Source organism: Mercenaria mercenaria, chromosome 10 (genome assembly GCF_021730395.1).
Source record: "Mercenaria mercenaria strain notata chromosome 10, MADL_Memer_1, whole genome shotgun sequence".
NCBI lineage: Eukaryota > Metazoa > Mollusca > Bivalvia > Venerida > Veneridae > Mercenaria > Mercenaria mercenaria.
This window is the reverse complement of record NC_069370.1, coordinates 76,736,248-76,759,633: the sequence shown is the minus strand read 5'-3', so window position 1 is coordinate 76,759,633 and position 23,386 is coordinate 76,736,248. Positions and strand designations below refer to the sequence as shown.

The following is a 23,386-nucleotide window of genomic DNA, read 5'->3' as shown; positions in this document are numbered from 1 at the left end:
ATACTATGATAGTCTGTGAAGCTTCGTTATGCAGTTAGTTTAACAGATAAGACAGTTTTATTTACTTTCTTTTCTGAGCACAAGCAAAATTTTCATTTTTCTCTTTGAAAGTCAAATTTATATAGTTTTAGGAAATCCATTTTTAGCTCATCTGTCACGTAGTGAGAGGGTGAGCTTTTGTGATCACCCTTCGTCCGTCGTCCGTCCGTCCACAATTTCTTGTGAACAAGGTAGAGACCACATTTTACAAGCCATTTTAATCAAACTTGTACAAAACCTGTATTGGCATGATATCTCAGTTCCTTTCAAAAACTGGCCAGATCCCATCATGGGTTCTAGAGTTATTGCCCCTTAAAGGGCCAGAATTTGCTATTTTTGTGCGTCAACAATTTCTTGTCTGCACGATAGTGGTTTCATTTATGATTTTATTTTAACCAAACTTGCACACAACTTGTATCACCATAAGATCTTGGTTCCTTTCTTGAACTGGCCAGATCCCATTATGGGTTCCAGAGTTATGGCCCCTGAAGGGCCAAAATTAGCTATTTTGACCTTGTCTGCACAATAGCAGCTTCATTTATGTATTGATTTTTACCAAACTTGCACACAACTTGTATCATCGTGAGATCTTGGTTCCTTTCTTGAACTGGCCAGATTCCCTTATGGGTTCCAGAGTTATGGCCCCTGAAAGGGCCAAAATTAGCTATTTTGACCTTGTCTGCACAATAGCAGCTTCATTTATGATTTGAATTTAACCAAACTTGCACACAACTTGTATCAACATAAAATCTTGGTTCCTTTCTTGAACTGGCCAGATTCCATCATGGGCTCCAGAGTTATGGCCCCTGAAAGGGCCAAAATTAGCTATTTTGACCTTGTCTGCACAATAGCAGCTTCATTTATGATTTGAATTTAATCAAACTTGCACACAACTTGTGTCACCATAATATCTCGGTTCCTTTGTTGAACCGACCAGATCCCATAATACGTTCTAGAGTTATGGCCCCTGGAAGGGCCAAAATTAGCTTTTTTGACCTTGTCTGCACAATAGCAGCTTTATTTATGATTTGATTTTAATCAAACTTGCACAAAACTTGTGTCACCATAAGATCTTGGTTCCTTTCTTGAACCGACCACATCCTGTAACGGGTTCGTTCCAGAGTTACGGCCCCTGAAAGGGCCAAAATTATCTTTTTTTACCTTGTCTGCAAAATAGCAGCTTCATTTATGATTTGATTTTAACCAAACTTGCACACAACTTGTATCACCATAAGACCTTGGTTCCTTTCTTGAAATGGCCAGATTCCGTTATGGGTTCCAGAGTTATGGCCCCTGATAGGGCCTGAATTAGCTTTTTTGACCTTGTCTGCACAATAGCAGCTTCATTTATGATTTGATTTTAATCAAACTTGCACAAAACTTGTGTCACCATAAGATCTTGGTTCCTTTCTTGAACCGACCAGATCCCATAACTGGTTCGTTCCTGGTGACCTAGTTTTTGACCCGACATGACCCAGATTCAAACTTGCCCTAAAGATCGTCAAGTTTAACATTCTGACTAAGTTTCATGAAGATACAGTCATAAATATGGCCTCTACAGTGTTAACAATCTTTTCCTTTGATCTGAACTAGTGACTTAGTTTCTGACCCCACCTGACCCAGATTTACACTTGACCTTAAGATCATCAAGATTAACATTCTGACCAAGTTTCATTATGATATGGTCATAAATGTGGACTGTACAGTGTAAACTAGCTTTTCCTTTGATTTGACCTGGTGACCTAGTTTTTGATCCTACATGACCCAGATTCAAACTGGACCTTAAGATCACAACAGAAGTTGCCATATGACATATAATTGTGTCAGTGTAACGTTAAACCCAATAAAATAAATAAAGTTAGCCTGCTGGTGGCAAGTATTCTACTTTATTCTACTTTAACGAAAAGTACAGACCAAGACCAGCCTGCACGTCCATGCAGGCTGATCATGGTCTGCACTGTTTGCTATTCAGTCAGTAACGTTTCAGTGTATACCCCCCGAATAATTAATGGTACTACCAAAATTGAAAAACAGACCATCCATTTTTAGAAATTTAGCAGGCTAAGTTAAAATTCTGTCAAGGAGACTTTAGGCCATACCAAATTGATTAATAGTTCTTCGGAAAATTTTTATAAATAATAGGAGCGGGCGAGCGAATTTTTTATTTTATTTTTTTTTTCTCAATTTTGATTTTTTCAGAGGCGGGTAGATTTTACATGGAGCGAGCGGGCTTTTTTTATTTTTTTTTCCCCAGCTTGGACCTTTGAGGAGGCGGTTATGATTATACATAAAGTTAACATTTCTTTAGAAATAACACAGAAATCAAACATTTACAGTGTGGGTATCACAGTATATAGCTTTTCTGTATGTTTTAAAGACTACATGAATGATTTTGCAAATAAATTCTTGCCAAAACTCACTGAATCACTTTTTTTTTTATTTTGTAATTATAATTACTAAGGGATGAGTGTCTTATTTTTAATTTTGATTTTTCTTCATTAATCTGAAGTCGTGCCTATTTAACGGAACATGATGAGGAATATTTAAGACAAAACAGGCACATGTGTGGAATAACATTTCTTCTGAAACACAGTTAGATGGCTTTGACACATGAACAAATTTGTGCCCCTAGTGGAACTCCAACCCATAGAGGTGAGGGGAAGTAATAAACCACTTGACCAGTGAGACCAAAGGGAGTTGGGCAGACAGATGCTTTGACATTGCTCAAATCCCTTTGGAATAATTTCTTAACAGATCAGGCTAGCTTAAGTTTTTGTGGTAGAGATTCATTTCAGGCAAAAATGATAACAGACGGTCAAAGAATGATCCCAATATGGCCACCCTTAAAAGTGGTTTGTTGTGCTTTGACTGAACTAGAAATTTAGAGTTGGGGAGTTCTGTTTTTTTTCAGTTTCTTTCGTTCAATCAATTTACAGCCAATTAATATATCCTGGCGTCATGTGTACAAACAGGCAAAATTGGGGTTACAAAAGGACAGATTTTGTTAGAAATTATTTTCATATCAACACTACTTATTTGAAAAGCTAAACAATTTTTAAATTGACAAAATGCGTTTTGTTAGAATATCTGACTGCTGTACTAAAAAAGTTACGTTCAAAAAGATTTGGGCCGAGACAATGTGATAGGTCGGTCAGGATCTGTGAACAAATATTTTTTAAGATAGTAGTTGGCCTCAGCTTTGGGCTCTAGATATAACATGCTGAACTAAACAACTGATAACAAATGGTTTGAAAACTTTATATCTGAACAATACTTCCAAATACTTTTAACTGCATCCCCGTGCACGTCTTACAAGTCAGGCTTCGTTCTTTTCACTGTATTGAACAAAAGTAGAATTTTTTTTAATTATGTGCCTACTTCATTACCTACCGGCACATCGAAGGCCATGTGTAGCACTAGCACAGACACTCCAGATTTAAAACAAATGATGAACAACACCATAATTCCTGACTTTTTGAGTTTGGGACATCAGCTACATGTATTACGGACGTATGAAATCCGATCAATATCACTTTGACGCATTTAAACGGCGATAAAACCTGTTTTGCCGTTATTATTCTGGACCGCGTAATCGGAAAAAAAACTTTTTTTTCGGAGATTTTTATGTACGTGCGGGCGGGTGATTTTTAATTTTTTTTCTCGGGAATGAAATTATTGATGCGGTAGTTCCGACGAACGACATATCAATTTGGTATGGCCTTAATGTCAAAAAGTTACAGAAAACTATATTTGATCCTTCGAAATTAAAAAAAAAATCTACTTTCCTTACAGTAGGGCTGGCAGCCACTCTTGACAGTTTCAACAAAAGGGAAAGTCTCTGTATATGATATTTATGTGAGACTTAATGTCTGACAATAAGTCTTTTATGAATGTATGAATGGCACAGGCAAAAGTATTTCATCTCTTTTTTAAGATATTGTTCAGTTGGTTCTGTTTAGATTTTGATCTTTGTGTTGGTTTTTTAATGTTAGATTATTTATAAATAGCTGCACTTACTATAGCATAATTATTGTTCCTAGTTATTCAGGGTTTTTTTTTCAAGAACCACTTCTTTTTATCTTTACCCGTTTGTTTACTTCCCCATAATGAGCCTCTCAGTATCAGAGTTTTGTAACTGCTAATGTAGCACGCTCATTGAGTTTCTAGGTCACTGACTCTAGGTCAGGCTATCTACGCCAAATATAGATCCCAGTTCATTCATAAACCAGTCTTGGAGGCGGAGCTTAATGAATTATGTAGATGAGGTTGTTTCTGATTGGTTAATAGCTGTATACTATCAGCAGTGAATGAATTGGCAGTGTGTGTCAGGTAAAATTTCATTCATAAAGTCTACATCTGTTTAAATTTGGAGGGAAGCAATTTTCCCAGGGGTTGTAAAGTGGATACTCATTCATAAAATTGAAAAAAAAGTTAGCGATCATGTAAAACTTTACACAAGAGGCTCAGTAATGGTAAAAACTGTTGTTGGACTGAAGTGAATTATTGAAAACAAATAAGTGTTAAAAAAAGTTTTGATAACTTCTTCTTCTTGTAGTATAAGAATTATTCCAAGGGTCTACCTGTTGATGCTGCCGACTGCACCTCTTTAAAGATAAGAGAGGAATACACACAAGACTGGAGAAAAGACTACATGTATAATATGCTGTGATGTAAAACAGCTGATGCGATGGAGAATCTCTGCCTTCTGTATTTTAATTGCTCTATTAAGCTAATTGGGGAACTGCTGCTTCACTAATATGTGGGATATAGAAGGAATAAACTGGATTATAATTATTATAGCATAAAAAGTCATGTGAGTTATTACATGTTTGTGTAATTATCATCTTGACACTTATACTTGTAAGTTAAGCTTCGCTATTTTAATGATCTTATCAAAATAGCAAGATGATGTTTTAAAAAGAGATAATAAATTAAATATATAAATACATTAACTTCTGTTCAGTGAGCGGAAATTTTATACAGTAAAATTGCTTTGACAAATTTTGGAAGTGTCGGATTTTTTATGAAAAAAAATTACAGAAAAAAAAAACCAGCAACAAAGGCTGACAACTTTAACTTTTGTTAGAAATAGGATGTAATTGGAAAAGATAAAAAAGAACTTGCATCAACAAAGACAGAGTCCTGGTTTACCCTAAACAAATATTTGACAAGGATTTTATCCTAAGTACCAGATTTTATGGAAAACAAACTCCTTACAACAACAAGTGGACATTATTTGACAATGAGATTATGCTTTTTTCCTTCGTTTTCAACAACTGCTAATTGACCAATCGTTTGAGGAGATAAGATGTTTCTATAGCAACCAGTATAAGTTATGCAAATAGATGCAATTTTTGAGAAGATAGATGACAGAAGACACTAGATTCTGATTGGACAGTGAGAAAACACTGAATATTATGAAATTTAATTAAGGGGGATTGCATATTCATCGTAACTGTTGACTTAATTGACAAATCCTGTATGGATAATAGGACTGGGTTGACACTTGAACCAAATAAAGAATCAGTAAGTTAGAAAAGTTGTGAGACAAAGTTTTAAATTGCACACAGGAAGTCTCTGAGATGAAATTATACGCTTTACCATTTAATTTCTATGAATGAAACAATAATTTATCTATTAATTAAAATTCAGTGACAAAAGGGTGTAAGAATCAATCTTAGTACTTTTTGACATAATATTATATATTGTATTTTTTAAAAAAGACTACAGGATGCTGTTGACAGATGAACTAAACGGGTGATATATCCTGTGTTAAAACTGGTATTAATCTGCAGTGCAAAGATATATTATTGCATAAAAAATTCAACTGATTTAATATACTGGTGTTAATTTGTTGTTAATTTGTCGGAAAATGATTGACATGATAGCACAGACGCCTATAACCCTAAAGACTCCGTCACCAGTGCTGCGCGGAGTTGGCGCTTCTTGGCACAGCCATGGAAGGCTCAAGCCCCAACCTATCAACATAAAGAGATGCAATTTACTAGGTAAGAAAAGTCTTTATGGTATAAAAGTAAAGTCAAAATTTCAAGATAACTGTTATCTTACTAGCAATTCTTTAAATGATTGTTTTGAATAAATCTTGCAGCGGCTTTATTCTTTCCTAGACATTGTTCAGGGGTATAATTTGTCTTTATGGGACATTGCAAATGAGATATGTAGGTTTGTGCGGGCTTTTATTTTAATTTTTTTTTTGTTTTTTACTAAGAGGGTAAGGGCTTGTGCCTGTTCTTTTGGAAAAAAAAGAGTCTAATATTTTGGTAAAAGAGAGTAAAGTCAGTCTATAATGTCAGTCTGAGAGAAAACGTGTGTTTGGAAGAAACTTTCAGAGGGGAGAATGCCTGCACACAACAGTTCCTGCAATTAGAAGGAAAAAAGACCCTTTTAACAAACATTTCCTACAAATGTTGTTCTTTGTGCAAAAGCAATATTTGTGCATTGATAGCAATAAATGAATTTTTAACACCTGCATTTTGATTCGTGAATTAAATTTTTAAATGTTTATACAACTGGAGTTAAAAAAACTGCCAAATGCACGTAATTACATGTATGGATGGAAATTTATTCAAAATGTATATCTGAGACTGGTAAATAACAGTAGAAGAGAAAAGTAATACAAATATAATGTAAGTTAATTATGTAAGAGGAGTTTACTCACAGAAAAGTTGAAAACTGTCTTCGTTCATTGTTGCGTCAGTCTAAGAAATTAACCTTTACGCTGCTAAATTTCTCAAATAGACTGCTCCTTCATTCAATTTGGGCAGCACCACACTTACTATTCAAAGGGATGTTCACTGAGAATTTACTGACTGAATATAGCCAACAGAGCAGACCACGATCAGCCTGCACTGGTCGCAAAGGCAGAATCACTTATACCGCCAACAGGCTAAAGGTTAATATATCCTAATGAAGGTAGTATTAATAAAATTCTTCCCTTTCTAATCCATTGTAAAATGTGAAATCTACAAATTTATGGCTGTTTTGACTTTTTGACAAAAAATGTAAATCCCCAACATACTTCTCAGACCTGAGTATAGTCTGAGGTGATATTATATAGCTAACAGTGTTTAGAGTATATAACATCATTTATACAACTTTTTTATGAAGATTAAGTAGCAAACTTAAATAGTCTCTACTGAAACAAAGCAAAAGTTTTGACACATTCCATCAGTTGAAATAAAAAGTTTATAACAACTGTATAATATTATACTAAAGTAGAACACATCAGGCCGCCTTAAATATTACAGTTTCATCCAAATTTATTTTCGTCTTTAGGTGAGATGTGTTGTTACATGATAATTAATTTTCTTGACTTGTAGAAATCTCTTTTTCAAAAACTTCATTCTTTCAAGTCTGTCTCAAAGATCCATAAATAGTAAGTAAGTTATTTCTGTCTGAGTACATGATAAATAATGCAGTGTGAAAATTAGTGTAAATATTTGATAAATGTACTTTTCAGAAGAAAAATATATACTTAAATGAGGTTTATATTTTTTTTGTCCTCTTTGCACAGTACTGAATTTTTTCAGCTATATTTAAACCAAGTTCTAAGGTCTTTGTCACATGCAATACAGCATCACGGGGACAATGACCTCAACCAGTTTTATTGTTTTAAAGCCCACAATGGGATCAATTTTCCATCTTGGACTGAAATGATTTTGAAGTCGCAAATAAATCATCATTTCTCTTTAAGACACTTCCTATACTGTTTATATAGATACTTAGATGATTGTGGATGTATTTTGCTTTATGCTGAATGTATTTCGTAGACATGACGGCCACAGCAACCTTTTCAACTTTATATATCTGAAAGCCTTTAATAGTTGTAATTTCATACTATGTGAATTACCTCCCTTTTTCATGAAATTCAGTCATTATTTAGCAAATATATTTTCTATTCAGGTAAGCTATTAGAATGAGTTACAGGTATTTGAAAAAAAGAGACTTTTTTAGCCTCAAATACAAATTTTTGACCACAATTAATATTGCCAATCATGCAGTAGTTTTAATTAAGAGTGGAGAAACGTGATTACACTTGAAGTGCAAAATTTAACATGGCACAGTTACATTTAAGATTTAATTTGTTTTTATCAGGTGTGTTAATTTACTGGGTGATTTCAATATTTCCTAAATCTAAGAAATGCATTGTTGTAATACACATACAACATTTTAAAATAAAATCTGATGAGGTAGAAATGATATCATATCAGCTCCACATTATTTGCTTAACATACACCAATGTTAAACTTAATCAAGTAGAAAAAGACTTAAATTTTGGTGATGTTAATCTGTATAAAAGTATTTTCCCTTCTAAAATCAAAGCTGAAATGTACCATTACTAACACTTTAAGGTGAGACGGTGTTAGATTCATATTAGAAATGTATCTTTTATTGTTTTTTTTAATACATATATAATAGAATTATACAATCAGTTACATAGAGGATATTACATGAGTGTCTTTTTCAAACTGAATTTATTAAACGAGTTGAATAAAATAATAAAATGCGAGGCCCTGCCAAGTTTAATAAATTCAATATAGAAAGTCACAAATGCAATATTCTTTTTATCACATGTTTAGCTTTTCCTGCCGAAACAACAGAAGTTCTGCTTTCTTTAGCTATTATAAACAAGTCAATTTGACCAACATTTCCTATACTTTAAATGACGTCGACGTCAAAGCTTTATTACACTAGTGTATTATCATTTTTATTCAATGGCTTTATTTCACTTCACGACATCAAACATGTGATAGATTTTGTTTATACTTGGATATTTCAACAATATCAGCCAAAAAGGCAAGTTTTTCAACTACTTGTACCTTTTGAATTCATTTATTTCCAATCTGTCTAGGTGGTACTACAACCAAAGTAGGCAAAGGGTTTAATAACAACTTTTTATTTTATGCTTTTCAATGAAATACTGAAATTTATTGATATTTTCACAGTTTCAAACAGTGAAAGTATCATTTTTATTTTTCACTGGTACGGAACTACACTTGACTGCGAAAGAATATGAATTATGAAAAATAGAAAATTCCATGCAAAATATACTTCAGTAAAGATACAGATGTTCATAAATATTTACAGGATCCTAAAGATATACGTTCCATTATTATAGAATCTAAAAGAAGTCTGGAAACGTCACAGGACTGTTTGACAGTTTATAATATATCGTAGATATCATGACATCATGAAAATTATGTTGTCATGATGCGATGCGTGTGACGCTGCACGGGTAAAATGGATATAAATTGTTTAAAACCATTGAAAATATATAAAATAAAAAGAAAATTTGTTTGTTCCAATGTAAGATAGAAATATATTTCACTCGTGAACACTATAATTTACATTTACTCTGAAAATATTGCATTATAGTGTTCACTCGGTGAAATATATTTCGATCTTACTCTGAAACAAACAAATATCCTCTATATAACCTTGCTTTTTTATGAATTTTGGTGAAATATGTAATTGTTGATTGGTAAATCAAGTTTTAAAATACCTCCATGAAAAAATCTGATATGTATGAAGCAATCAGTGAAAATAAAATAAGTGTAAATGTTAAGATATTTCAGTTTTGAACAAATCCATTACTTGATCTTAATCTGATTGACCACTCAATATATTATAATCATTAGAAATGCCTACTGTCAAAAGCCATCTGGAACAAAAACAGAGTAACCATTCTATAAGTACCTGTGCAGGCCCTATTTACCATCATGGGGCAGCATAATTCATTTAAAACAAATACATGAAATAAAGATATATAACAGAAGTTTTACCAAAAGATATAAGAATGCATGCGTATTTGAAAAATACGTTAAAAAAACCCTTTTCTGCCTGCTATAGTGCTATGCAAGAATTTTTTTTTTGCATGGAATAAAAATCGTGTTATAGTGAGCTGTTCACTGAAAAACACTCTTTAATGATAACTGTTCCACATGTATCTTCAGATTTCAGGTTCAGTCTCTAAGTCTATGTGTTATTTATGCTGTTATTCAATAAATTAGTTAGATAGGTATTCATGGCAGAATTGTGGGTATTTTATTTCGATTCCTGCAAATTTTATGAGTTTTGGTCGAGTTTATCACTAGAAGAGATATGACTCTCACCAATCATTGATAAGTGAAGATTTTTATTTTGTGCAGAAAAAATATATAAATCATATACAGTAAAATCAGAAACTCTGGCTTATTCTGGAATGTATCAGTTTTTTCCTCCCTCTTGTGCCGAAATTTTTTATTTTTTCGTCGATTTTTATGCCCCCGCCATAAAATGGGGGGGGGGTGGGTGGGGGGAAGGGCGGCATATAGTGTTACCCCTGTCCGTGTGTGTGTGTTCGGGAAAGGGTGGTGTTCATGTCCAGGCCATAACTTTGAAATGCATGGTCTGATTTCAGAATAATTTGACACAAATGATAAGCATGGGTAGACGATGTGTCATGTGCAACAACCATTTCACTTGGTTGAATTTAGCCAATTTTCACTACATAAGTGGTCATCTTGTCCGGGCCATAACTTTGACATGCATGGTCCGATTTCAGAATAATTTGACACAAATGATAAGCATGGATAGACGATGTGTCATGCACAAAACCATTTCACTAGCTCAAAGTTCAAGGTCACAGTCCTTGGTTGAACTTTAAGCCAATTTTCACTACATATACAGATTACTAAATTTTCTGGTTTTCCAACAATATTTTTTTTTTGTAAATAGAATAAATAGGGCCAAGGGTCCTTATTTTAGTTTGTGAGCAGTACCAAGCCTGTGACTGTTCTCATGTTGTGGGGGCATCTGTGTCTGTGACACATTTCTAGTTAATTTTATTCTGATACTTCAGTGGCATAATATTTCTTAAAATACAGTTGTATAAGACAGGTAGTGGAATTGTACAAGTATGATCCATGGTACATACACTCCAAACTAAACAGCCAGTACAAACAAAAAAATTACTCATGATAATTTATGTTGTAGTTGTTTTTTAGCTCATCTGATTTTTTGAAAACAAATGATGAGTTATTGTCATCACAGTTGATCGGCATCAGCATTGGCGTTGCCTGGTTAAGTTTTATGTTTAGGTCAGCTTTTCTCCTAAGCTATCAAAGCTATTGCTTTAAACTTGCCACACTTGTTCACCATCAAAAGCTGACTCTGTACAGCAAGAAACATAACTCCATCCTGCTTTTTGCAAGAATTATAGCCCCTTTTGGACTATACACAGGTAGGACAATATTTCTATTATACAGAGACAAAAAAATCAGATGAGCGTCTGCACCTGCAAGGCGGTGCTCTTGATTTAATAGCTCTCTTTTCAAAGACAAAGTAGAGCCATTGCACTCGCCCCAGCATCGCCGTTGTCATTGGTTAAAGTTTTTGATAAAGTCAAATATCTCTGTTACTATCAAAGCTATTGACTTGAAAATTAAAATAGTTATTTACTATCAAAGTCTGCACCAGGAGAAATAATCCCCATAACTCTGATTTTAATTTTGACAAAGTTATGCCCCTTTTTAACTTAGAATTTTTTGGTTAAAGTTTTTGATAAAGTCAAATATCACTGCAACTATCAAAGATTTTGACTTGAAACTTAAAATAGTTACTTACTACCAAAGTCTACACCAGGAGAAATAATCCCCATAACTCTGATTGAATTTTGACAGAGTTATGTCCCTTTTTTACTTAGAAATTTTTGGTTAAAGTTTTACAAAGTTTGTACTGGAAAAACTCCAATTCAGAGTCAAGCTATCACTGAGAAAAGTTGAGCATGTTGTCTTATGGACAGCTCTTGTTTAATTAACTCCTATTTTAATTTTTGTGAATATGGACACATACAGATATCATGGCAGATGGCATTTTGTTTGATAGTATGTTTCATCAGAGGATAAACATAGCAAGATAACTATTGTTCCGAAAAATCTTGGTTACAAGATAAATAAACATTTGAATATTGAACATGTCAAATAACCGAGGCATAGTTCTTGTTCCAAAATCATATCATCTTACATGACTGATATTATTATTTACTTTATAGTAATACTTTACAGTATTTCAAACTGTCGTTTCATATCCCATTAATTTAGTAGCAAATAGTTGGTTATTCATGAACCTATTTGAGTTGACAAAACTTAATGCATTATGAGAAAGTCAAACTCGTTTGTATGACTTTTGTTCCCATTGTAATTTCTATGCGAGCCAATCCTTTAAACCATTCTGAAGTGCCCCCAGCTTCAAAATAATTGCACAGCGTCGTCATTTTCATTCATAAAATATCAGCTGATTAGAGGTGCATGTGATATGCATGTTTTCTATGCTTTATTCATTTTTAACGAATTAAACATCCATGGCTGCAGGCTTTGAAAGATTGAAACCTTTGTCGTACATGTCAAGAGTGTATGTCGTTGAGAAACAAGATCGCAGAAAACTTGTCTAAGAAACGGATATGGCCACTTTTGATATATACTTAATTACTGCGATTGAAAATAACCAACTCTTTAATTAAGAATTTTGTGGTAAGTAAAAAAAATAATCTGTCCAGTTACAAAGGGTGACGTAATATTAGATAAAGACTTCATTTCTAAATTACCCTCCAGCTTACCTTAGTCCGAGAGTTGATCCAGAAGTGAATGTCCCTTTGTGCATTGCGCATTTCTTCGTTGTTTTATTATTTTAGAAATTAGGTAAAGATGCAAGCTAATTCAACAATGATTACATGGATAAATATTATTTTCTAGGGTTGTTTCATTTTAAATATATATAACTTCAAAATTCACCACAGACGACATTTCACCGTACATGATATTAGCGTTTATTTTACAAACAGTTATAACACAACCAAATAAAGACAAACACCAATCAGCATCAACACAACTCTCCTACTCATATGAAATTGCAATTGTGTGTAGTTACGTCTTTTAGTAGTAAACCGTGAAAACTGTAGTGGCATCATCTCGGATTAAAGTTCTTTATATAGTGAAAAGGCTTGGTATTGCTTATCGACAACCATATAAATTTCTGACGGCGATCTTCGTTACCAAATTGCTTTCTGTGCATGTTGATATCTTGATAAGTGAGCAAATATTTTTTACGACACTTTTGAACACTATTGCAAATGGATTAAAGTACTTGGATAGGAACTTTGGTTGATTTCTTTTCATTATACACCTTTTTATGGCTCCAGTGACATTATTTTTGGATCAACCCTTGTAATTAGAGCATTAGTCTATGTATCAAGAGTTTTAGTGTTTGATCCCTGGACCAGGCTTGTGTCCTCCCTGACAAGTTAACAGAAGATGATTACCCTCTACCTCTGACTTACGGCAGAAGGTTTCCATAACTATTATAGGAGTCAGTACTGAACACTAAATGACATTAACAATTAGATGTAAGTTACTGTTTAACTCATTACCTTACATCATCTGAATCCTGGATAGACTTCAAATAAAAAAAAATGGCAAAGTATATTATCAATGGTAGTTGCGATTTAATTGTGTTTAGCTCCATGAAATTCAGAGAATATTTTATATAAATCATATTCTGCTTGATCTTTGTCCAAAATTTGATTGTGTCAAATTAATTTTTAAATAACGAAATCTGTATTATAATGCTGGTTTCATATAAATAGTAAAGTGAGCATTCACGTTGTAAAGGATAATTTATCTGCCACAAAGAACTGCATCAGTTTCAGCTGGAAATTGATAAAGATGGAGTCAAATGATTATTTTTGATTGACAGGAACTAGATTACTTGATTAAAATAACAAAATCTGTAAGATATTTGGTAATTTCTATTTTAGATTAACTCCGTAAGATAATCTTCCATCATATTTTGACAGTTCCTCTTGTAAGTTTTCAAGATTCTGAGAAATCCTTTTTGAAAATGTTTTTTTCTACTGATTCTTCAGACTTTCTCATATTGAAACATTTTGGTAAAATTATATCGCTTTCTGTATTTGGTAAAATTATCTCCCTTTCTGAATTCCTTGAAAGTTTTGCATTTGTAACAGAAATTATGCTGAAGATTAATAATACTTATTTTCAGTTAATTTCACAATTTGGAGAAGTAAAAGGAAGTAATTTTACAGAATTATGTATGGCTGCTGCAGTTGCCCCCCTTGATGCATGCTCTCAACAGACTTCATAAGTCTATTAAATTTCTAATGCACAAAAAGCTATTTATTCATTGTAAGTGTATATTGATACCACTTCAAGCCCAAAATTATATATACATATCAGACCAGTTATTTTAGTACATGTTCATTGACATTATGTTTTACAGTTGAATATTAGTATGTTTTATAAACCATAACAATATAAGTATCATACATATAATAAAAAATCCTCTGCAAGTAGATCTGTCTATACATGACAAATAAATAATTTAAATGTTCCTCTGTACAAAATATACTTTTAAAAGCTAACATAATCAACTTTTGTACAACTTTGGTTTTCCAGTGCATTATTCCCTAAGTCCCTTTGCATCTTAAGATACTAATCACTCTTATCAGATAAGGGTGGGGCTTATTTGACTTGTGAAAGCTTAAATCAGAGCTGACAAAGCACTTGGTTAAATGGTTTGTTTAGATTTTTCGTTTTTCACACTTTCTGTGTACATTTTATATGTTTTGGAGTTTATTAGCCGCTACATTTAACTTCAAACATACTTGTACCAACAGCTGACGAATGTACTCAAGAAACTCCATACTTGATGGAAGCAGTTTGGTTCAATGCTTTTTTGATGTCAGGATAATCTGAAAAAGAAGAAAGCAATTTTTCGGAACTAACATTGATTTCGACAGTTTGATTAGTCCTAAACACTCAGATCAGTGGCTCCGTTAATTACAACGTAGTTATAATTGTGTAATTAGTGTTTGTGTTTTAAGTTTTAACTAGCTGTTACTTATTTATTTATTCAAATGTCCCAATTTTAGCTAATTATAACACTTGAATTTCTTTTTATATTATCAGAACACAAACAAGAAATCATGTATTTTGGGCCATGCCCAGTTGTTATTCTTTCATTTATTGGATCAACAAGTTATGATACTTGAATATTCTCATATTTTCTGGGGAAAGAAAAAAGAAATTCACACAGTTCTTGTCTTGCCCAGTTGTTTTTGTTTTTGTTTTGATGATTAATAAACTAGAAAAACCTGATAGTTGTATCGTAATTTCTAGTTGTGTCAGGTGCTCCAAAGATTTAATAGTGATAATAGGCAACCAAGAGAACATGTTGAAAATGCAGTTTTTGTATCTCATTCCAGTGTTTGTTTTGTATATTGTATAACTCAGTCTACTGAAAAATGGCCAAAATGGAACCAGAGTTTGTTCAACATATATCAGCATTATTTCAACAGATTTTCAGGAAGATGACTCATGTTGTCAAATGCAGCTTCAAAATGTATACACTATAAAATACATACATTATAAAATATATTCATTGTAAATTATATACATTGTAAAATGTATCACTTAGAAATAAAACAAATTGAGAATATTGATAATGTTTCTTATTATATACCTATATAAATTCTGTAAAAAAGTCAATTTGTATTTCACAAGTTAATATGAACAGGCAGAAAAGATATCCATATTGTACCTTTTGTATTGTATGTTGCCGGACTTCTTTCATTAATTTGCATGACCTGACACAGTACTATAAATAGCACATATAAAAACTTCACTAAGTTCCATTTTAACATCGATAAACATTGAAGATTTCTTTTAATAACAAAACAGCAAAGAAAAAGATAGAGGTATATAATAAAAAGGTCATTATAACAGTAGCTAGATCTGGGATTTTGTATTCGGCTGTCGTGGATTTTGCAAGGTCGGATCATTCGGCACTTGCACGCCTCGAGAGATCCGATCTGGCAAAAATCCACTCAAACCTAATACAGTATCCCAGATCGAGGAGCTACTATAATCCTATTTTATTAATTTCATTTTCTTCCCCTTTGGTACTTGTGTTGTAAATTTGGAAGCTTCCTGATTGAAATGTAGATGTCTGAACTCTTCAAAGAATCAAAAACATTTTTTGCTGTTTTAGGTGCACCCTCTTTGCTAGGGAGCATTAAAATCTGAAATTGACTGTTGTTTTTTGTAATGAAACAGATTTTGTTTATTATAAAATGTTGCCAGTACAGAGGTATATGAGTTTTTAGGAAGGTCTTCCTTTGACCACTTTATGTTTGTTGTTTCCTATAAGCTGATGTTTGTTCCACAGAATGTCTTCTTGTTTGATTTTATATTTAGTTTTACTTATTGCCTTGTTATTTTTTCATTAATTAAAGATTTATTGTCTAAACAACGAAAACAGAATCTTGTCTTTAATTGATTCTTTCAAACGTTATTACTGTATTCTTTTGATCTATGATAGGAACAAAACAAATTGCAGAAATAGAACAGAACAAAAAATTGAAGTTTTCCTGTACAAAAACAACAACAGAAAGGTATACTGTCTGATTTATTTCATGTAATATAATTCTAGTTTACTAGTTCCTTTGTTGGAAGTAGTTTTTCAATACAGTAATATCGAATTAACTGTTGCCTGTAGTAGTTGTAGTAAAAATCTGTCCAATATGAAAAGGATTCTGAAAAATATTACAAGAAATGAATATAATTTGTTAATATTTTTTTCATCAAATACAAACTTTACAAGTATATGTATTACTAGTTAATTTAAAGAAAAATCATACTGCAAAAAAATGAAATGTTCAAGAAAAAAATTACTAACAGACCATACTTTGTTATAGAAATTTTAATTGATTCTGACTACAGAAGTTTCAAGATAATGAGTAATTTAGAATTCGAAGAAATCTATTCAGATGGAAAGCAGGTTTAGGAGAAAAACTGCTGAATGAATGAAAAGCAGTGCTGTATTTTTTCTGCATTCAGTGGATGTCAGAGTAACTTGGAATATTCATAGACCCATTCATACCTGTAGATGAACCTGTTAGCATATATACATGGCAGGCTTGATTGCTAAACTGTTTTATCTCATTATTCATGTATAAAGAGATAATTTGGATCTAGAAACAACCCTCAACATACATGACTGACAGAGACCTGGACCGGCATCTGTTACAAATACATTCTACAAATGCAAGGTGCTTTCTGAGAAGAAAACATATGGCTACTGAGTCAGTTAATTATTTTACCAAAAAATCTAAATGATATTTCCATAGGCAATAAATCAGTCTGGATTAACAATCTTGGCTTTAAAGGTATACAGTCCCAGTACTGCAAAAGAAATAAAAACTTATCAATGTAAAAATTGAAATGTTCATTGACCGAACTGGTAGTCTGTAAAAAAATTTGAAGATGCAGAATTTGTTGTAAAAACTACCACTTACATTGCCAAATAAATAAAAAAATAAGGAAATAATCTGTCATTTGCTCTGTATTACTTTGACAATTTAATAATTAAAGCTAGATCTTGATGATATCTCCTTTTGAAATTTAAAGCAGTATGATTTAGTACTTAAACTAAATCAGATTATATCTAACTAGAAGTGTCAAATCTCTTAAACAGAATTTCTATTTTTGGAAAAAATTATTTTTCTTCATCGATATTTTATTTTTAGAAAGGTGGCTGACCTACCAGACTGTACTACCAGCAGATTATTTTACAGGGTATCTAATTTGTCCTTCACCTTGATATAGTCACTGTGTCAATGACTTGTCTTTATTCTGTTTGACTTCACTGCATCATGTTCCAGTTGTCATTGAGGAAATACCTATTCTGAATATATAATGTTTTTTTAAGGAGATGGGTAAAATCTAGGCCATTTGAAAACACTTCAAGGTAAAGAAGAACTGGCTTAAGGTGCCCTGTAGGCTTTGAAATGTCTTTATTATGTAGAAGCACAAAGTCAAGGTGTCCGCTAAACTTGAATAAAGCATGTATTAATTAAGGTGTATCTTTTTTAACCCAATTGAAGTATACAATAATTATTGGATTCCATGCTGGTATAAACTCTTGACTGGATGAGAATTAACATAATGCCATAGGGGTGTTGGCACATTATCAGGGGTTCGGGGTTTTTCTGCAGAGTGGTGGGAGTTATAGAAATGGTCTCCGTCCTTCTGTCTGTCTGTAATACTTCCGTGTCCGCTCCATATTTCCTAAACCCCATGAAGGATTTTCGTGAAACTTTGGTCAAATGATCACCTCATCAAGACAATGTGCAGAACTCATGAGTCAGCCTTGTTGGCTCAAGGTCAAGGTCACAACTCAAAGTCAAAGGTTTTAGCCTTCCATTTTGTGTCTGCTCTCTATCTCCTAAACCCCTTGAAGGAACTTTATAAAATCAAGACAATGTGCAGAACCCATGAGTCAGCCATGCCGGCTCAAGGTCAAGGTCAAACTTAGCGTCCAAGGTTTGAGCCTTCCATTTTGTGTCCACTCTGTATCTCCTAAACCCCTTGAGGGATTTTCATCAAACTTGGGGCAAATGATCACCTCATTAAGGCGATATGCAGAACTTATGAGTCAGCCATGCTGCTCAAGGTCAAGGTCACAACTTTGGGTCAAAGGTTAGAGCCTTCCATTTTGTGTCCACTCTGTATCTCCTAAACCCCTTGAAGGATTTTCATCAAACTTTGTTCAAATGATCACCTCATCAAGAACTCTTGATTCAGCCATGTCAACTCAAGGTCAAGGTCACAACTCAAGGTCAAAGGTTTGAGCTCTGTATCTCCTAAACCCCTTGAAGGATTTTCATGAAACTTGGGTCAAATGATCACCTCATCAAGATGATGTGCAGAATTCATGAGTCAGCCATGTCAGTTCAAGGTCAAGGTCACAGCTCAAGGTCAAAGGTTTACCCTTTCACTATCCATAACAGTGGCGTGGGATTAAGCTGTCTTTCAGACTGCCTTGTTATCTAATTATTAAGAAAATTTTCATTTTTGATTTCAGTGGCCATTAGCATAACTGTAAAAAAGCTTTTCTTAAAATTAGTTTTAAGTCCTCATGAAATACTATATATTTTTATATATGAATAATAAAATATGGACAATAAAACATTAATTATGCTGAAAAAGAGGCCCCCTTGCAAAGCTAGCCTGCAGCCACCTCAAACCTTAGTTCACCAAAAGTTAGGTAGTATATATATGTACGTGACAGATTTCGATGCTTTGTAACATTAGCCCTCTGTCAAAGATACTCCATAACACACAGGAAAGAAAGATGATCTTGCCATACCATATATAAGTCCGTGATATATCATTCCATCCTTCATAATTAGCAGAATAAATGATACCCATTACATTTAAAATATTAAAATATGGGCTTTTTCAAGCAGAAACTGAAAATCTAGATAGAAATTGGATCTTTCTTTATACATAGATACTATGATATAAATTTGAATACATGAATAATATTATAACTGCTTCCTTTGGTAGGTCACGAGGCCGTTCTGTAAACCTGAGGAAATTCATAATTTAGACTTAAAGAATGTATTACGCATATTTGATCCTCGTTTCCTTGATCGTCATTTCCTCTTAAACTGGTACTGAAAATTCAAATCTCACTCTTGCCGTACCACGTTACCGTTGCAGAGCCAAAAATTGTTGTGTTTATTTGATATGAGTGCCGTTCAAATTGTTTCGTTTACTGGATAATTCAGTGAAAATATTAAAAATATGTTACTATGTACATTACAGTAAGCTTGTATAAAATTATGTTCATTTTAGAATGTAAGAGTTCGTACCTCATATGAGTTGTTAAAAATGTATGATTTTTAAATTGTTATTGAATGAAAATAATGTGGAATGTAATTGTTAAAATAATTTTACTTATTGATAGATCATTGTATTATTAAAATTAAAATGAACGCATGCAGTACCACAATAAATTAGAATTAAATGAGACAAAAGGAGAAAACATTAATATGTGATCATCAAAAAAAGCAGATAAAACTATCGGTTTTCTCACCAAAACTTTGAACACTTTTTATGTGACTTGTATTGCTTAAACTTAAAAGTAGCAATAAAAATATACAAAAAAAGTAAAGAAATGAAAAAAAAGTAGTGAAAAGAAAATGGAGTTATGTTATATTTGCAAACACTTGACAACACGATTATGATGCTCCACGAGAATCGGCGAACAAGTCAGACATCTTCTCATCTATGACAACCAGTGTCCAAGAGTTGGTGACAGATATACTTTTAGGGCAATCTTTGCAGCAGACGCACTGTCTGCTTCGACTTAAGTAGAGCTGTGACAGCTCCTAATGGTTCAGTGTCAGAACCGCCATTGTTTTCCCATCATACTTGATGAAGACGGCATTGTTTGCCGCCTTGTTGGACGAAACACTCGCCTAAAAAAATGACATGTGAAGTAAGTAATTTGATGAAAATGAAATAATTCTGAGTTTAGTCATATCTTGTGAGCAAGAGAAAAACAACGATAAAGGCCAAATTTAACACAAAAAGTGTTTTAATTGAGTAAAAATTGAAAGAATGGGCTTTTATATATCAGGGGCAAAACAGCATATTTAGTGTGGACAAATGACACTTTTTCTGTTAAATCTTTTAAAAATGAAGCATTAGGTACATGGTCCCATCTATTTTCATTAGAACAAAACGCATTCTGTACAGGTCATAGCTTTGTCATACACTTTTTATATGCACTTTAACTTGCTTTTCTGTTATCGTAAAATTATTTATATCATCGATATCTGAATCAGTTTATATATATATATATATATATATATATATATATATATAAATCACCAAGCCCGTAAATCTGGGCAGATTCTTTTCAATTCCAGTACCGTTAGTCTGCCCACTTTTACGGGTACATCTGCCACTTCTACGGTCCTTTACGGATTGAATCTAATGATGAAACGTATATCTGCCACTTCTACGGTATAGTAAAGTTATATATATATATATATATATATATATATATATATATATATATATATATATATATATATATATATGTATATATATATATATATATATATATTACTGAACTAATCAAGTATAGAAAATTTTCATTTGAATATGATTATTACAAATGGAACAACTTAATTTTTGATTTTTGAAATGTAAAAAAATGTGTACAGAAAGCAAGAAACGGTCTACACGTAATACATGATCAGACAGAGAAGTCTTGTAGTAAAACATGTTAACATTATAGAAATGGCTGGTTTACATGAAATTTGGAACATGTATTTATTTGGAATTACATATTTAATGGCCCTTACAACAAGTTAATTGAAATTTACAAGTACCTTGCTCTCTGATGTGTCATATAGCCATAGATTTATGGCCATTTATTTGAATTAGATCATCATGGAGTGTGCAGTCAGTCATGCTGGGTAATCATTGTTACATCTTCTTCTTTTTTTTTAAAGTCCAAAGTCTGATTGTCAGTTATTTTTTATTTTACGCTCAACTGTTTGAGGATGTGTAAAATCAGTATAAATTTTAAATTTTCTTGTGTAGTATTTGGGACAAATCAACAGGCAAGCAAAGTTGAGACTACCTGATCTTGCATCTCTAAAAAACATAGAATCTAAATTCTCTGTAACTTCAACTAATAGAAATGACAGGAAAATTTTCTTTTTTATTTTCTGTTAATACTTCATTCTAATGAGCAGTAATTAAGGTAAAGCTCTGAAGACACTAGGACCTGATTTGAAACTGGAATCTATTAATTAACACTGACCATTCTTAGTTATCAAATAAATTTCGCAGTCACTTTCAAAAATTTCAAATTTTGCAGATCAGGAGCTGTATTTTCTCACAGTTTATAGATCATGGATTCTGTAATGACCAGATATAGTGACACTTGGTACATACTGGGCCCTCTTGTCCAAATGTACCAAGACCAACACCCTAAAATCTTTTAATTACACAATTACCAAGCCGGGTTTAGCAAGTGTCAGTCAGGGACAACTTCATCACCAATCAGTAATATCTCTTATAAAGTGATGTTAATGTGTTGCACACACACTGGAACGTCTAATCTGGTAGAATCCCCATTGACAAGTTACAAGCATCTTTTTAAGACTGTATTAGATTGTACTTACAATTTCTATGATTCTTAAGTCTGTCCTTAGTGCTTTAAATAAGCTGTTATGGTGACATGTAAAGGCAATAAATAAATATTACATAAGCATACTTGATCTCCTTAGGTGCCCTTATGAAAGTGAATTATCTAAAGACAAACAGCATTATTGTTAATTCAATTGGGTGAACTTAACTTTTCTTGTAGTTGCCTTTAAAAAAACCAACAAAAAACATGCACGCAAGGGTTTTATACAAATTCCTTGGGAAATATAAATTATACTTATAATGTACAGGGCAGCCAATCCACATGACTTAGATATCGTACACACAGAGAAAACATACTGATTCAGGTAACATTTTGCCTATTTTTTCCTTATTACTCGACAGATTTTCGTAAAATAAGGTGCATAATACAGCAAAATGAGTGCATTACTCCACACAAAACGTCTGCAATCAGTTCTCAGTTAATTTCTCAAACACTCTGAAAGTGTGTATGTTATCTACACAGTTCATCCACGAAAAGCAGTTGGGCGTGTGTTTGAGAAAAGTACTCAGAACTTATGGCCAATGCTTTGTGCAAAGGAAAGTACTCATTTTGCTGTCTTAAAGGCCACCTATTTTATGAAAATGCATCAAGTAATAAGGAAAGTATAGGCAAAATGTTACCTGAATCAAGACGTTTTCTCAATATGTACGGTATATAAAAGTTGCATAGGTTGGTCACCCTGTATGTAGAGTCTGAAAAAAATAAGTCCCTAAAATAAAAAAGAACAACAGAAATCAATTTGGGACAAAATCATCCATTTTAATATAGTTAATTAAAAACTTTAAAATCAAGAAGATGTAGACAAAAATTGAGAGAAAAAAAAAACAACAGCTCATTTCAGGATGATAATTACAGGTTGATAAACATTATTGTATGATTATTAAAACATGTTTAGGGTTTTGTCTGCCATGGTCAAATTGAGGTTGGGAATTTTGCTTGGCTGGGATCTTGCCACAGTTGATGTGAATAGTCTGGAGAATTTAACTGTCTTATAAATTAATAAATTTAAATGCTAGATACACAGTCTGTTACTAGGCCTCCGATACTTTTCACTTCTGAATTTCAAGTCATATCGGATGTTAATTATTTAATTTAGGCTAGATATTTTTAATAGTGTATCAAATTTTAAAGTTTTTTACGGGTAAAAATATCATTTTCGTTTTTGACATCCTGTAAAATAGTAACATTCTATAACATTAGCATAATTGAAGTATCTCTCTCAAAAATCTTCTCTTTAATATGTTACTTATGTTAATCT

At 32.7% G+C, this 23,386-nt stretch overlaps 1 protein-coding gene across 3 annotated transcripts in view; it reads left to right on the top strand.

The window, feature by feature from the left end:
* The window catches only part of LOC123561085 (protein C-ets-1-like), a 94,312-nt gene that overhangs the window by 57,556 nt on the left and 13,370 nt on the right, over positions 1–23,386 (top strand). Inside the window, exon 1 of one of the 3 annotated variants that reach the window (XM_053516548.1) lies at positions 4,398–6,047. The exons of the other annotated variants lie outside the window; for them this stretch is intronic. Coding sequence (XP_053372523.1) covers positions 5,912–6,047 — 136 coding nt within the window. The 5' untranslated portion in view covers positions 4,398–5,911. Of the gene's footprint in view, positions 1–4,397; positions 6,048–23,386 lie in introns of those variants that run through there. 3 annotated transcript variants of the gene reach the window in all.